Consider the following 17701-nt stretch of genomic DNA (forward strand, 5'->3'; position numbering starts at 1 on the left):
TAGAAGTCTACACCCAAAAGCAACAGGAAACACATTCTTCTCAAGTGCACATGGAACATTCTCCAGAATAGACCACATACTAGGCCACAAAAAGAGCCTCAGTAAATTCAAAAAGATTGAAATCCTACCAACCAACTTTTCAGACCACAAAGGTATGAAACTAGAAATAAATTGTACCAAGAAAGCAAAAAGGCTCACAAACACATGGAGGCTTAACAACACGCTTCTAAATAGTCAATGGATCAACGACCAAATTAAAATGGAGATACAGCAATATATGGAAATAAATGACAACAACAACACAAAACCCCAACTTCTGTGGGAAGCAGCAAAAGCAGTCTTAAGAGGAAAGTATATAGCAATCCAGGCATATCTAAAGAAGGAAGAACAAACCCAAATGAATAGTCTAATGTCACAATTATCAAAATTGGAAAAAGAAGAACAAGTGAGGCCTAAAGTCAGCAGAAGGAGGGACATAATAAAGATCAGAAAAGAAACAAACAAAATTGAGAAGAATAAAACAATAGAAAAAATCAATGAGACCAAGAGCAGGTTCTTTGAGAAAATAAACAAAATAGATAAGCCTCTAGCCAGACTTATTAAGAGAAAAAGAGAATCAACACACATCAACAGAGTCAGAAATGAGAAAGGAAACATCACGACTGACCCAACAGAAAAACAAAGAATTAACAGAGACTACTAAGAAAACCTATATGCCAAGCAGCTAGAAAACCTAGAATAAATGGACAACTTCCTAGAAAAACACAACGTTCAAAAACTGACGAAGGAAGAAACACAAAATCTAAACAAACCAATCAGCAGCAAAGAAAATTGAAGCGGTAATCAAAACACTACCCAAGAATAAAACACCTGGGCCAGATGGATTTACCTCAGAATTTTATCAGACTTACAGAGAAGATATAATACGCATTCTCCTTAAAGTTTTCCAAAAAATAGAAGAGGAGGGAATACTCCCAAACTCATTCTATGAAGCCAGCATCACCCGAATACCAAAACCAGGCAGAGACCCCACCAAAAAAGAAAATGACAGACCAATAACCTGATGAACGTAGATGCAAAAATACTCAATAAAATATTAGCAAACCGAATTCAAAAATATATCAAAAGGATCATACACCATGACCAAGTGGGATTCATCCCAGGGATGCAAGGAAGGTACAACATTCGAAAATCCATCAATATCATCCACCACATAAACAAAAAGAAAGACAAAAACCACATGATCATCTCCATAGATGCTGAAATAGCATTTGACAAAATTCAACATCCATTCATGATAAAAATTCTCAGCAAAATGAGTATAGAGGGCAAGTATCTCAACATAATAAAGGCCATATACGATAAACCCACAGTCAACATTATACTGAACAGCGAGAAGCTGAAAGCTTTTCCTTTGAGATCGGGAACAAGTCAGGGATGCCCACTCTCCCCACTGTTATTCAACATAGTACTGGAGGTCCTAGCCACAGCAATTAGACACAACAAAGAAATACAAGGAATTCAGATTGGTAAAGAAGAAGTTAAACTGTCACTATTTGCAGATGACATGATATTGTACATAAAAAACCCTAAAGACTCCACTCCAAAACTACTAGAACTAATATCGGAATACAGCATAGTTGCAGGATACAAAATTAACACAGAGAAATCTGGGGCTTTTCTATATACTAACAATGAACCAATAGAAAGAGAAATCAAGAAAACAATTCCATTCACAATGGCATCAAAAAGAATAAAATACCTAGGAATAAATCTAACCAAAGAAGTGAAAGACATATACCCTCAAAACTCTTATGTAAGACACTCTTAAGAGAAATTAAAGAGGACACTAACAATTGAAAACATCCCATGCTCTTGGCTAGGAAGAATTAGTATTGTCAAAATGGCCATCCTGCCCAAAGCAATATACAGATTCAATGCAATCCCTATCAAATTACCAACAACATTCTTCAATGAACTGTAACAAATAGTTCAAAAATTCATATGGGAACACCAAAGACCCTGAATAGCCAAAGCAGATCTGAGAAAGAAGAATAAAGTGGAGGGGATCTCACTCCCCAACTTCAAGCTCTACTACAAAGCCATAGTAATCAAGACAATTTGGTACTGGCACAAGAACAGAGCCACAGACCAGTGGAACAGATTAGAGACTCCAGACATTAACCCAAACATATATGGTCAATTAATATTCGATAAAGGAGCCATGGACATACAATGGGGAAATAACAGTCTCTTCAACAGATGGTGCTGGCAAAACTGGACAGCTACATGTAAGAAAATGAAACTGGATCACTGTGTAACCCCATACACAAAAGTAAATTCACAATGGATCAAAGACCTGAATGTAAGTCATGAAACCATAAAACTCTTAGAAAAAAACATAGGGAAAATCTCTTGGACACAAACATGAGTGACTTCTTCATGAATATATCTCCCCTGGCAAGGAAAACAAAAGCAAAAATGAACAACTGGGACTATATAAAGCTGAAAAGCTTCTGTACAGAAAAGGACACCATCAATAGAACAAAAAGGTACCTTATAGTATGGGAGAATATATTCACAGATGACAGGTCCAATAAAGGCTTGACATCCAAAATATATAAAGAGCTCACACACTTCAACAAACAGAAACCAAATAATCCAATTAAAAAATGGGCAGAGGAGCTGAACAGACAGTTCTCCAAAGAAGAAATTCAGATGGCCAACAGACACATGAAAACGTGCTCCACATCACTGGTTATCAGAGAAATGCAAATTAAAACCACAATGAGATATCACCTCACACCAGTAAGGATAGCCACCATCCAAAAGACAAACAACAGCAAATGCTGGCAAGGTTGTGGAGAAGGGGAACCCTCCTACACTGCTGGTGGGAATGTAAATTAGCTCAACCATTGTGGAAAGCAGTATGGAGGTTCCTCAAAAAGCTCAAAACAGACCAAGCATTTGACCCAGGAATTCCACCTCTAGGAATTTACCCTAAGGATGCAGCACTCCAGTTTGAAAAAGACAGATGTACCCCTATGTTTATCGCAGCACTATTTACAATAGCCAAGAAATGGAAGCAACCTAAGTGTCCATCAGTAGATGAATGGATAAAGAAGATGTGGTACATATACACAATGGAATATTATTCAGCCGTAAGAAGAAGAAGAATCCTACCATTTGCAACAACATGGATGGAGCTAGAGCGTATTATGCTCAGTGAAATAAGCCCAGCGGAGAAAGACAAATACCAAATGATTTCACTCATCTGTGGAGTATAAGAACAAAAGAAAAACTGAAGGAACAAAACATCAGCAGAATCACAGAACCCAAGAATGGACTAACAGTTACCAAAGGGAAAGGGACTGGGGAGGATGGGTGGGAAGGTAGGGATAAGGGGGTGGGGGAAGAAAGGGGGTTTTATGATTAGCATGTATAATGTGGGGCATGGGGGAAAGGGGAGGGCTGTGGAACACAGAGAAGACAGGTAGTGATTCTACAACATCTTACTCTGCTGATGGACAATGACTGTAATGGGGTTTGTCGGGGGGACTTGGTGAAGGGGAGAGCCTAGTAAAAATAATGTTCTTCATGTAACTGTAGATTAATGGTAACAAAATAAAATAAAATAAAATAAAAACCAATGGGTCAAAGAGAAAATGACATGAGAGATTATAAAATATCTTCATAAGAAAGAATGAAAACATAGCATATTGAAACTTACGGAATGCAGGAAAACTAGTATTTGAGGGAAATTTCTAGCTGTCAAACACCTACATTTAAAAGAAAAGATATGAAATCAATAACCTAACTGTATACCTTAAAAAACCGGAAAAAGAATAGCAAAGCCAGCAGAAGGAAGGAAATAACAATCCGAGGAGAGATAAATGAAATATAGAATGGAAAAAGAGAAAAATCTACAAAACCAAAAACTAGTTCTATGAAAAGACCAACAAACTTGTCAAATCTTTAGATTGACTAAGAAAAAAAGAGAAGACTCAAATTACTAAATCAGAAATTAAAGAGAGGGCATACTACCAACTTTACAGCAATAAAAGGATTATAAAAGAATGCTGCAAGGGAGGGAGAAGGGGAATAATGGGCATTACAATTAGCACACATAAAAGTAGGGGGGAGCACAGGGAAGGCAGTAAAGCACAGAAAGACAAGTAGTGGTTCTATAGCATCTTTCCCTTTGGTAACTGTTAGTCCATTATTGGGTTCTGTGAGTCTGCTGCTGTTTTGTTCCTTCAGTTTTTGCTTTGTTCTTATGCTCCACAGATGAGTGAAATCATTTGGTACTTGTCTTTCTCTGCCTGGCTTATTTCACTGAGCATAATACCCTCTAGCTCCATTCATGTTGTTGCAGATAGTAGGATTTTTTTCTTCTTATTCCATTGTGTGTATGTACCACACCTGCTTTATCCATTCATCTACTGATGGACATTTAGGTTGTTTCTATTTCTTGGTTATTGTAAATAGTGCTGCACTAAACAGGGGTGCATATGTCTTTTTGAAACTGGGATCCTACATTCTTAGGGTAAATTCCTAGGAGTGGAATTCCTGGGTCAAATGGTATTTCTATTTTTTGTTTTTTGAGGAACCTCCATACTGCTTTCCACAATGGTTGAACTAGTTTACATTTCCACCAGCAGTGTAGGAAGGTTCTACTTTCTATGCATGTTCACCAGCATTTGTTGTTCCTAGTCTTTTCTATCTTGGCCATCCTAAATGGTGTGAGGTGATATCTCATTGTGGTTTGAATTTGCATTTCCCTGATAATTAGTGATGTGGAGCATCTTTTCATGTGCCTGTTGGTCATCTGAATTTCTTCTTTGGCAAGGTGTCTGTTCATATCCTGCACCCATTTTTTAATAGTGTTATTTGTTTTTTGGGTGTTGAGGCATGTGAGTCCTTTATATATTTTGGATGTTAACCCCTTGTCAGATATTTCACTTACAAATATATTCTCCCATACTGTAGGATGCCTTTCTGTTCTACTGATGGTGTCCTTTGCTGTGAGTGCATACTTTTTAAATAAAGCCTTCTTATTGCTCAAAAAAAAAGTGCTAAAAACTGTATAATAACAAATTGGATAGCCTAGATGAAATGGAAAAATTCCTGGAAGCGCACAAAATACCAAAACTGACTCAAGAACAAACAGAAAATCTCAATAGACCTATAACCTGTAAGGAGTTTGAATCAATAATCAAATGCTTCCCAACAAAGCAAATCCCAGGACCTGATGGCTTCACTAGTGAATCCACTAAACAATTAAAGAATTAACACCAATTCTTCTCAAACTCTTCCAAAAAATAGAAGAGGAAGAAACACTTCCTAACTCATTCTTATGAGACCATCATTACTCTGATACTGAAGCCAGACCAAGAGACCACAAGAAAAGAAAATGGTAGAACAATATCTATTATGAATATAGAAGCAAAAGTCCTCAACTAAATACTACCAAACTAAATTCAGCAGTGTATTAAAGGGACTTCAACTATACACCATTACCACATGGAATTTATGCCAGGAATACATGTTCATCCCAGGAATACCACATGGAATTTATCCCAGGAATACAGGTTCAACATATAAAAATCAGTCAATATAACACACAACATTAATAGAATGAAGGAAAAAAACTATGATGATCTTAACAGAGAAAGAATTTAACAAAATCCAACATCCTTGAATGATAAAAACATTGAATAAACAAGGAATAAGGGGAAACTTTTTCAATATAAGAGCCACTGTTCTATTTCATTGTGTTCCCAAAAAAGATATGTTCAAGCCCTAACTCCCAGGACTTTAGAATGTGAACTTATTAGGAAATAGGGCCTTTGCAGATATAATTAGTAAGATAAAATGAAGGCATACTGGATTAGGGTGCACCCAATTGGTATTATTACAAGAAGGAAAACAGAGACACAGAAGAAGAATGCCATTGATAAGGGAGGCAGAGATTGGAGTGATGCATCTACAACCCAAACAATGTCAAAGATTGCCAGCAACCACCAGAAACTAAGAAAAAGCAATGAAGGATCCTCCCTAAAGCTTTCAGAGAGAGAATGGCCCATCTAACACCTTTATTTTGGAGATCTAGCCTCCAGAACAGTGAGACCATAAATTTCTGTTGTTTTAGGCTACCTAGTCGGTGGTACTTAGTTTTGGCAGAGTTAGGAAATTAATACAGCCATATTTGAAAAACCTAAGGCTAATATCATACTCAGTGGTTAAATGGAGAGCTTTCTGCCAAAGATCAGGAGCAAGACAAGGATATTCACTTTTACCACTTTCATGCAACACAGTACCTTCAAGTTCTAGCCAGAGCAATTAGGCAACAAAAAGAAATAAGACATCCAAATTGGACAAGAAGAAGTAAAACTATCTAAAATAACATAATCTTATATGTACAAAGCACTAAGAACTCTACAAAAACTGTTAGAGCTAATAAATTCAGCAAAAAAGTTGCAAAATATAAATTCAATGCACAAAAAGTTGTATTACATAGCAATGAATAATCCAAAAATGAAATGAAGGGAACAATTCCATTTACAACAGCATCAAAAATAATAAAACACTTAGGAATAAATTTAACCAAGGAGGTGAAAAACTCATACACTGAAAACTACAAAGCAATATTGAAAGATACTAAAGACAACATAACTAAATGGCAAGATATCCCATGTTCATGGGTTGGAAACTTAATACTGTTAAGATGACAGTACTACCCGAAGTGATATACAGATTTAATCTCCATAAAAATCCCAACTGCACTTTTACAGAAATGGAAAACAGATCCTCAAATTCATATGGAATTGAAAGGGTCCCAGAATACCCAAAACAATCTTGAACAGGTTGGAAGACTAATACTTCAAAGTTTATTGCAAAGCTACAGTAATCAAAACAGTATGGTACTGACAGAGGAAAGACATATAGATGAATGGAAGAATACAATAGAGAGCCCAAAAATAACCCCCCACATTTATGGTCAGTTGATTTTTAGCAAGTGTCCCAAGACCACTGAATGAAGAAATGGTACTGGGACCACAGTGGAAGGAAAATGGATTTTCACATGTAAAAGACCTAAATTTAAGAGTTAAAACAACAAACTCTTAGAAGAGAACAGTGGAGAAAATCTTAAGACATTGGATTTGGCATCAATTTCATGAATATGATACCAAAAACATAGGCAATAAAAGAAAAAATAAACAAATTGGACTTTATCAAAATTACCAATGCTTGTACATCAAAGGATACTGTCAAGAAGCAAAAAGAAAACCTACAAAATGGAAAAGATATATGAAAATCGTAATTCCTAATAAGGGATTACTACCAGGACTGTATTAAAAAAAACTCCTAAAACACAAAAGTAACAAAAACAATGAGAGATTACTTCACAACTACTAGGATGACTATTTAAAATAGTTAAAAAGAAAATAACAAGTCATAGAGAGGATGTGAAAAAAACTGGAACCTTCATGCATTGCTGGTGGGAATGTAAAATAGTTTGGCCAGTGTGGAAAACAGTTAAGCAGTTTCTCAAAAGGTTAAACATATAACTATCACCCAGCAATTCCACTCCTAGGTATAGATCCAATAGAAATGAAAACAGACTTGAAGAGATCACTGTACACCAATGTTCATAGCAGCATTATTTGCAATAGAAAAACCAGAAATGACCCAAATGTCTACCAACAGATGAAAAGAAAAACAAAATAAGGTATATATATATATATAATAGAATATTATTCAGCCATAAAAAGGAATGACATTTTGATATATGCTGCAACATGAATTTGTCTTGAAAACATCATAAATAGTAAAATAAGCCATGGACAAATATTATTTGATTCCATTTATATAAGTTACCTAGAATAGGCAATTCATAAAATCAAAAAGTAGAGATTACCAGGGGTTGGGGAGTTATTGTTTAATGGGTATAGAGCTTTTATTGAGGATGATGAAATCATTTTGGGTAAAGAAAATGGTGGTGGTTACACAAAACTGTGAATATATTTAATGCAACAGAATTATATACTTACAGTTAAAATGACAATTATTTTGTATATTTTACCACAATGCAAAAAAAATTTCACAAAAAAGGTATATATGAAAGAAAAAAATGAATGTAAATTATCTACATCATATCGTCAGGTAAATGAAAGCTGAGAGTGTTTGCTGCCAAATGCCCTGCCCTACAAGAAGTATTATGATGTTCTTCAAGCTGAAGTGAAATGACACCAGAGAAAAGCCCAGATTTATAGGAAAAAATAAAGAATACCAGAAACCATAAACCTGTGAGTAAATACAAAAGACTTTTTCTTCTCTAAAATTATTTTAAAGATAATGTAATGCTTAATGCAAATATTATAACATTGAATTATGGGGTTAATATATGTAGATATAAAACATATGACAACAATATGAGGTGAAAGTAAAAGTACATGGTTACAAGGTTATTATATTTATATGATACATGGTACACTATGAACTTAAGTAACAGTGATTAATTAAGACTACATGTTGTAATCCTTAGAGCCATAGCTATCCTACAGTATAGGAGAATATATTCTTAAATGACTCGTCTAATAAGGGATTAACATCCAAAATATATAAAGAACTCATATGCCTCAACACCCAAAAAACAAATAACCTTATCAAAAAATGGGCAGACGACCTGAACAGACACTTCACTTAAGAAGAAATACAGATAGCCAACAGGCATGAAAAGATGCTCCACACATCACTAATCATCAGGGAAATGCAAACTAAAACCACAATGAGGTATTACCTCACACCAGTTAGAATGACTACTATCCAAAAGACAAGAAACAACAAATGCTGGCGAGGGTGCAGAGACAATAGAAACCCTCCTACACTGTTGGTAGGACTGAAAATTTGTGCAACTGTGAAAAGCAGTATGGAGTTTCCTCAAAACACTAAAAATAGAAATAACATTTCACCCAGTAATCCCACTCCTAGGAATTTACCCAAAGAAAATAAAATCCATGATTCAGAAAGACATACACACCCGTGTTTATCACCAGACTGTTTGCAATAGCCAAGATATGAAAGCAACCTAAGTGTCCATCAGTAGATGAATGGATAAAGAAGAGGTGGTACATATACACAATGGAATATTATTCAGCCATAAAAAGAAAACAAATCCTGCCATTTGCAACAACATGGATGGATCTAGAGGGTATTATGCTCAATGAAATAAGCCAGGTGAAGAAAGATAAATACCATATGATTTGACTTATTTGTGGAATATAAAAACAAAGAAAACAGAAGGAACAAAACAGCATTAGACTTACAGACAGAGATGTGACTAGTGGTTACTAAGGGGGAGAGGTTGGGGGACTATTGAACCACTGTGATATATATTTGATAATAATAATAAGAAAAAAAAGCTATAGCTAAAAAGCCAGATGAAGAACCAAAATAGAACACTAAAAAATGTTTAACCCAAATGAAGACTGTGAAAGCCTTGTAGAGGAACAAAAAAAAAAACAGATGAAGCATAAAGAAAACAAAGAGCAAAAAAGTAAACAAACCCAACCACAGCAATAATTGCAAGAATACAAATGGATTACACCCTTCAATTAAAAGGCAGAGATTGTCAGATTGGATTTCTAAAAGCTAGACCCGATTATATATTATCTATAAAAGATGCACTTTGAATATAAAGACAGGTAAAGAAAATGGTGGTGGTTACACAAAACTGTGAATATATTTAATGCAACAGAATTATATACTTACAGTTAAAATGACAATTATTTTGTATATTTTACCACTGAAATTCAAAGGACAGGAAAAGATATATCATGCAAATAGTAATAAGCATTATGAAAGCTAGTAGAGATATATTAGAAAAAGCAGACCTCAAACCCAGGATTACTAGACATAAAGAGGAATATTCCATACTGATAAAGGGTTAAACTTCCTATAAATATGCAAACAACACTAACAAAATTTTAATATACAGAAAGCAAAAGCTAACAGAACTAAAGAGAGAAACAGACTAAGTTACAATTGTAATTGGAGACTTTAAGACTCCCTCTCAGTAACTGACAGAACTAGCAAAAAAAAAAAAAGTAAAGATACAGAATATATGAATGACACTATGAATCACCTTGACCTAATTTACAAAGCACTATACCAACAACTCCAAGATCACTATACAAACAACTATGGTAGTTGTCATTGCACTGGTAAGTTTACCAAAATAAGGCATGTGTAGGTTTTAAGTCAATAAATTTCAAAAGACTGTAACTTTAATAAATATGTTCACTGACTACAACAAAATTAAATTAGAAATAAATAATACCCAGAAAAACCCCAAATATTTAGAAATTAAAGAACATGGGCCAAAGAAGAAATCACAAGGGAAATTAGAAAATATTTAAAACTGAATAGTGAAAATAACAGTATAATAAAATTGGTATGATACACCTAGAGCAGTTCTTGGAGGGAAATTTATAGCCTCAAATGCTTATATTAGAAAATAAGGAAATTTAAAAAAAACAATGAACAAAATTTCCACCTTAAGAAGCTAGAAAAAGAAGAGCAAATTAAATTTTAAAAAGCAGAAGATACGAAGTAATAAAGATAAGAGCAGAAATCTATGAAATAGAAAAACACTAGAAAAAATCCATTATTGTTACCTCCTAGAAAGACTCAAGCAAGCTATTGTTGCAGGGAGAATTTACTTTGAATTTAGTAGAATGGACAAATGCTATTATAACATGGACTAATTAACACTGACTAATTCTTATATAAATCATTTGATGTTCAAAGTTATTACCTGTGTTTCAAAGAATGTGCATGAGAAACCCAGTTCAACGTATTTTCTTAGGCTACTAGTGGTCCAAATATTCTAACAGATAAATTACCTGAAGAAATGCACCTTCATAAAAATTCCCAGTACCTTTTATATAGTATGTAACAACTCAGAGCAAATTAATCAATCCAAGTGTAACTAAAAATGAATCAAGGATAATTCTAGGAAAAGAACTAGGTTATTCTTCAGAATTTTGCTCTATACTGTAAATGTGATAAAAGAAATACGGATTTTTAAGGTTTATGATCTCAAAACTGTGTGGCTGAGACAACTAGTGGTCCTACAATTTCCATTAGTTCCTTCTTTCTCAGTAAACTCTCAAATGTTAGTTGGGCACACCTGGCCAAATAGACTAGCTTTCTCAGCCTCCCCTACAGGAGTTGTGATCTGCAGCTGTACCTAGCCAGTGGGATGAACGTGGAAGCAGTGTGTGCTTCTTCTAGAAAGTAGCCTCAAAAATCGGGAGCATTCCTTTCTCCTTCCTATTGTTCCTTCCCATTTGCTAGACTGTGGCTGGGATGGCTGATACTGGGGTAAGCCATCTTCCACAGGTAGTAAAGCATCAGGACAGAAGAACCTTAGGCCCTAAATGACTGGAGTTGCCCTAACACCCCTGCAACTGTCTATACATGAAAGAAAAATAAATTTCTATCTGAAGTCTTTGTTAGTTATTTTTGCCACTTTCAGCCTACCTTTATCCTAATACTAATTGAAAATACAAAAGGGTATACCCTTAACCAACAAAAAAAGTGATTTATGAATGGAAGATGAATTTATATCATCAAAGTTGCAAAAAGACTGTTTAAGTTTAAGATATTAAGACAGCTAGGCTGCCAGGTGAATTATAGAAAATCTGATGTAACTAACAATGCATACTTACTGGCCTAAAAAATGAAAATATACTAACCTGGGATGTTCTGGTATATTCTTCATATAGCCTGTCATACTCTTTACTCTTTTCCTGATACTGAGAGTGGTACTCTTGCAGTTTTTTACCTACTGCATCAATGTTATCTTCTTTTACCAACTGATCCTATGCAGGTAAACAAAAGAAATAAAGAATGTTAATAATGATACATGAATTTTTCCACATCTACTTATTTTTAAATTGCATTTCTACTGTAAGTTTAAGCAACCATATTAACAGCAAGCATGTAAAAGCACTAGATCCTTTGGTTAACTCTAAGATCAGCCTTGATATCACATCAAAATGTTTGGATTTCAAAAATTAAGAAATGAAGTAAAACAGGAAACATAAACAGAAGTATTTTTATATAAAGTTAATAAATACATAACAAGCTCTTATGGAACAGTACCACATAGTAACTTCCAAAACTACCTTAAATCTTAAGCAGGAAATTTTAAATGACTAAATTTCTTTCTTTTCTTAGCTAATAAGCCTGGTAAGTTAGGATCAAATTATGTTGCTAAACAATGACTTGCTGAATAGCTATCAAGATTTTCTGTAATCATACCTGTTGGTATCTGGACACTGGGTACATCAACTTCACATCAAGTTTTGGATTGTACTGAGCAAGAGATTCATGATGATAGTGATTAATGAGCTCCACCACAGAATTAAATGTCAGAGGATCAGAAAAGCCATATTTACCATCTCGATGATAGATTTTTATTAATTTATTATTGCCTCCCTTCCTGTGAATAACAAGACAACAACTGTAGATTTTTTTTCCCAAAAACTCTATTAAAGTATTACTTTCATATGGAGATATGAAAGCCTGTCTCACATAATAAACAAGTTTTACTATGTTGAGACTGGAACTGGTAAAAAGGCATATATAATTATGTGTGTAAAAGTATATATAATGTCATATTTTTTACAACTATTTCTTTTAAAATATCTTGGTTACTAAAGGTCAGCATACCTACATATTATTTAGTATTAACAAATTTAGTAAAAAACATCACAAAGAAAATAAAACAGAAGTAAAGTGTACCTTTTGTTTATTTTCTGAATGAATTTTTCTAATTTAAATTCTATCAATACTTTTTCAGGAAGCACAGAGACAATCTCTTTAGGGCCTAAACATATGTGGTTGTGTGTCTGTGGAGGGAAGCAGAAGCCATCTCTACATGAAGGGGGATGGTAAGCATGTCATACAATCACTAACACAGCCAAGGTTTTATTGTTAATGCACAAACACAATTAAGCTCCTTCAATGATTTATAACTAAGCAATTAATCTAGCACCTTACATTATTTTGTCTTTTATATGTGCTTATAATTCTTAGAAACAACTATTTATTTAGGCCATCAAATATGTAAATGATTGAACTGTCATTCAACTGTTTCACAAAGTATTGTTTTTGAAGTGCCATTTATATTAGATGGGTGTAATCTGATGCTTGAATAGTTTAAACCACTTTTGTTTATTGAATCATATCCAATGGTCCCTTAAAAGGTAATTTATAACCAAAGCTTAAAATAGCAATGTTTTCCAAGTAGGATATAATCTATAACCACAGCAGGTTGATTCATTATCCCATAGCAAAATACTGTGCCATTTCCACTTAACTCTTCTTATAGCAGGATGCAGACCTACTGGGGGGGAAATATATGCCTCTATATCTCTTTATGTCATGCTATTACACATGATCAAGAGGCATTGCGATTTGTGAAAGGTCAAAAACAGGTTTGACTCTATGGATTAATTTAAATCAACCAAATCTTTCCAAAATCGGTATCCCTGCATTTTTTTGTTCCCTCTCCCTGGAACACTTTTCTAGCTGGTTCTTTCTAATTCTTCAGTTTTCCGAGATCATGTCCTCAAAGAGGCCCTCCTTTGCCAAACTATCTTAAACTCCCTTTCCTCACATTCTCTATCATATAACCCCATGTATCCCCTATATAGTACTTCATACTCTGTGAAGTTATATCATTTCTTTTTTATGTGTTTGTTTTGTCTCTCTCTTCCTCACTCCTTCCCCCCAAATATAAACACTGTAGATAAGACACTGTGTCTGGCTTGTTCATCATTTACTTTTCCTCAAACAGTACCTACAACATTGTGGACACTCAATAAATATTAAATGATCAAAGAAAAAATCCTATTCTGGATCATCATTATCTCTCAATTAATAGTAACCTTCTAACTCTTTACTACTGTCCTCTTTTATTCTTTCTATTCAAATATAGTCTGATCATGTAATTTCCCTGCTGAAAAAATGCAATGGTCCCCCCTGCCTACCTACAATATTAAATACAAACTCCAAATTTTAGAATTCAAGGCATTCTTCAACATGAGGGTAGAATTTTAGAAGTCAAGGTCTTCTTCAACATTTTCCAACCTTCTACCCACTACCATTTTTTCCTGTTTTTAAACATTACCCTCTAGCTAGATAGGACTGCATCTCACAGAACAAGACTCCAGTTTCTCACCTCCATATCGTTGTTCCTATCATTACCTATTCCTGCAACCTCTCCTCCCACTTTCTATACATCCAGACTATCCCCTTCTTCAAGACACACTGTAAATGCAATTTCTCCCAAGAAGCACAGCTTTCTGTATCCTTTCAACAAGGTTATCTCTTTCCCTCCTTTGAGCCACTATAGAACATTGAACTTCTCCTATTATTTTAATTCAAAGCAGTTTTCTTATTCCCTCTAATTGCCCTCATTAGACTATTTCTTCCTTGAGAAAAAGATTTTAATTCATTGTTTGATTCTCTGCACAGTAACTACTATTGAGCTATGAGTATTTACTAAATTGATTTAAGAACATTAGTTTTCTGCCTAGCATAATCTATCAAGGCCCACCTCAATTTCCTCTGAGAAACCTTCTCTTTGTCTTTGTCTCATTTATTCGTTCTCTCATTAAAATATTTACTGAATACTTACTCAGTGTCAGAGCTTGTGCTAGATACATGAACATTTTGAAACATTCTTGCCAATTTCCAGTGACCAAAGGATATACAAAATGTAGTATACACGTGAAATGAAATATTATTCAGCTTTAAGAAGAAATTTCGACATATGTTACTGCGTGGATGAACCTTAGAGATATTGTTCTACATAAAATAAGACAGACAACAAAAGGATAAATATTGCATAACTCTACTTATATAAGGTACCTAGAGTAGCCAAATGCACAAAAACAGAAAGTAGAACAATGGTTACCAGGGGCTGAGAAATGGGGAGAATGGAGAGCACCCTAATGTAACACTTACCACACTGCATTAAGGTATAGTATATGTGTGTGTCTCTCCTACTCCATCATTACACATGTGGATTATGAATTCTTTGAGGGTAAAATCATGCCTTATTAATGTCCATATTCCTGGTCCTAGCACAAAGATAACCTTCTAAACTTTAAAGCTGTGCAGCAATAAAACGGACTGCTTCCAAAAGAAGACCTTAGCATCTTATGAGTGAAAGATTACATGGAAGCTCTATGGCCCCTTCTGAAAATCTCACACTAAGGTGCTATTTTATGATGGGCAGATTTCTAATTGCAACTTGCTAAAAGCAATAATTTTTATATGTTTGGGATGAGGAAAAGAGCCTACAGAAGGTATGTATCCTTAATTCAGTGTGTTAAGTGTTATATTAGAGTCCTCTCGGGATATAGCAACGATTAAACAAAGTCCCCAGTCTCAGAGAATTTAAATTCTAATGGGGTGAGATAGACAACGTGAAAGAGAAGAAAATAAACAGTGAGCAGCCCACAAGGTGAATTAAATTGAAGCAATATATATCCTTGGATGGCTATTGCAGACTGAATGGTTAGGAAAGATTTGAAGAGGTGGCATTTATGCAGAGATGTGAATGACAAAAAGGAACAGCTATTGCAAATGCCTAGGGCAGGAATAGCCCCTCAACCTGAGGGGTTGAATGTAGAGGATAAAGAGAGAGTGGCATGAAAAGACGTGTAAGAAATATACCAAGACCAGGTCAAACAGAGTTTTGTAAATCAGAATAAAATCCAAATATTTTACCTTAAGTGCAGTAGGAAAACTCTTAAAGAGTTTTAAGCAAAGTATACTCATATCTTAAAATAATCACTCTGGCTACTGTGCAGAAAATGGTTAACAGTGGTGAGGAAGATCAGAAGTTGTACAGTTCTGGGAAACCTGTTAGGAGGTGACTGCAAAACATCAAGCAAGGTGGCGGTGGCTTCGATTTGGGTTGTAGAGAAGTGTGCAGAGATTATGAGTATACATTTGGAGGCAGAATAGGCAGGAGATGTTTAATGATGGATTGGACACAAGGGTGAGGGAAAAGTCAAAAAATATTTGTGGCTTGAATAACTATAGAGATGGTGAGGTTTTTTTTTTTCTTAAATAAGAAGAGACTAGAAGAGAAATAGTTTGAGTAGGGGCAGTTAGGTTAGAAATTAAGAACTCTGCTTTGAAATTGTTAAAACTAGTATGTCCCCTGGTTATCTAAGTGGCAAAGTCAAGTAGGCAACTGGATATATACACATGGAGTTCTGGAGTTCAGAGCTGGAAATGAGGTTTACGAATCATCAGCATGTAGTTATATATATTAAAGCCATGAGAAAAGACAAGCTCACCTTGGAAGAATGAATACAGAGAAGAGAAAGAGGCCCAGGTCTGAACCCTAAAACACTTTACATGTAGCTTTGAGCAAAGGAATGGCCTAGAGTTAGGAAGAAAATCAGGAGAGTGTGATGTCACAACAGCTAAAATAATAAACTACTTCTAGGAAGGAGTGTCTATGACTAATGCTACTAAGAGGGCAGGTAAGGCACGAAAAGAGAAGAGACCACTGGTTTAGAAGTCCCCCTAGAAGCCTGACCAGAGTAGGAAAAAAATTGTTCTAAATGAATCATTGTAGAACACTTATTATTTCTCAGCAAAACTGAAGTCCTAGGGTATAAATTTCTCCTTTGCCAGAAATTAAAATAGTTAACTCCAAATTTCTGGCATAAGATATAGGATTATTTTTCCCAAAAATACTAGGGTGGAAAGGCAGCAAAGAACTCGATAAATCTGGATTTGAACCTGTCCTTTGTCACTTACTAGCTATGTGTCTTTAGGCCAGTTTCTTAACCACGTTAAGCTTCAGTTGTCTCATCTATAAAATGAAAATATTAATAATACCTACCCCTAAGGTTGTTATGAGAAATAAATACAATATTGCTTGTAAAATGCTTAGTACAAGGGAGTTGTTGTTACTGTTACGATTAGTCTTTTCTTTAGATGGTCCTTTTAAAAAAAAGTCACAAGACTTTATTGTAATTGGGCTATTTTTATTGTTAAAATTAAATACATAAATATCTAATGCAGTTTTCCTAATCTTTTAAAAATATGTCCCGTCTTCGGCATTATGATTAGCACACAATGTAGCAGTGAGGGGGACACGGGAAAGGCAGTATATACAGAGAAGACAAGTAATGATTCTATAGCATCTTACTATGCTGATGGACAGTGACTGTAATGAGGTATATGGGGGAGACTTGATAATAGGGGGAGTTTAGTAACCATAATGCTGTTCAAGTAATTGTACATTAACAATACCAAAAAAAAAGGTTCTGTCTTCATAAATATAGGAAGTATACATCCACCACTTATCAGATTTTAATATGCCCACATGGACAGCATGATACAGGCTGAGAATTGCTTTATCTTCTACATAACCTCATCAGCCTAAATTTTGTCGAATTTTATTCTCTGAAATCTTCATAGAGGAAAATAATAGGGTTATTAGAAGGATGGATTCCCAACATGTCACTAATAACCTTAGGCTATGCCAGTGACTTCTACTTCACTCATAAGGTCAACAGTACAGTTCTTATTTCTTTACATCTAGGGATTTCATCCTTTTCATTTTATTTCTATAAAAAAATAAGTGTTTTCATTTTTA

General features: G+C 34.7%; 1 protein-coding gene across 3 annotated transcripts in view; it reads right to left on the minus strand.

The window, feature by feature from the left end:
* Positions 1-17701, minus strand: part of PIK3R3 (phosphoinositide-3-kinase regulatory subunit 3) — a 118012-nt gene that overhangs the window by 34157 nt on the left and 66154 nt on the right. For all 3 annotated transcript variants that reach the window (XM_073233853.1, XM_017658626.3, XM_073233855.1), the window contains 2 exons: positions 12331-12511; positions 11763-11888 (listed from right to left, as the gene is read on the minus strand). In XM_073233853.1, coding sequence (XP_073089954.1) covers positions 11763-11888; positions 12331-12511 — 307 coding nt within the window. The remainder of the gene's footprint in view (positions 1-11762; positions 11889-12330; positions 12512-17701) is intronic.

This window comes from Manis javanica, chromosome 4, assembly GCF_040802235.1.
Source record: "Manis javanica isolate MJ-LG chromosome 4, MJ_LKY, whole genome shotgun sequence".
NCBI lineage: Eukaryota > Metazoa > Chordata > Mammalia > Pholidota > Manidae > Manis > Manis javanica.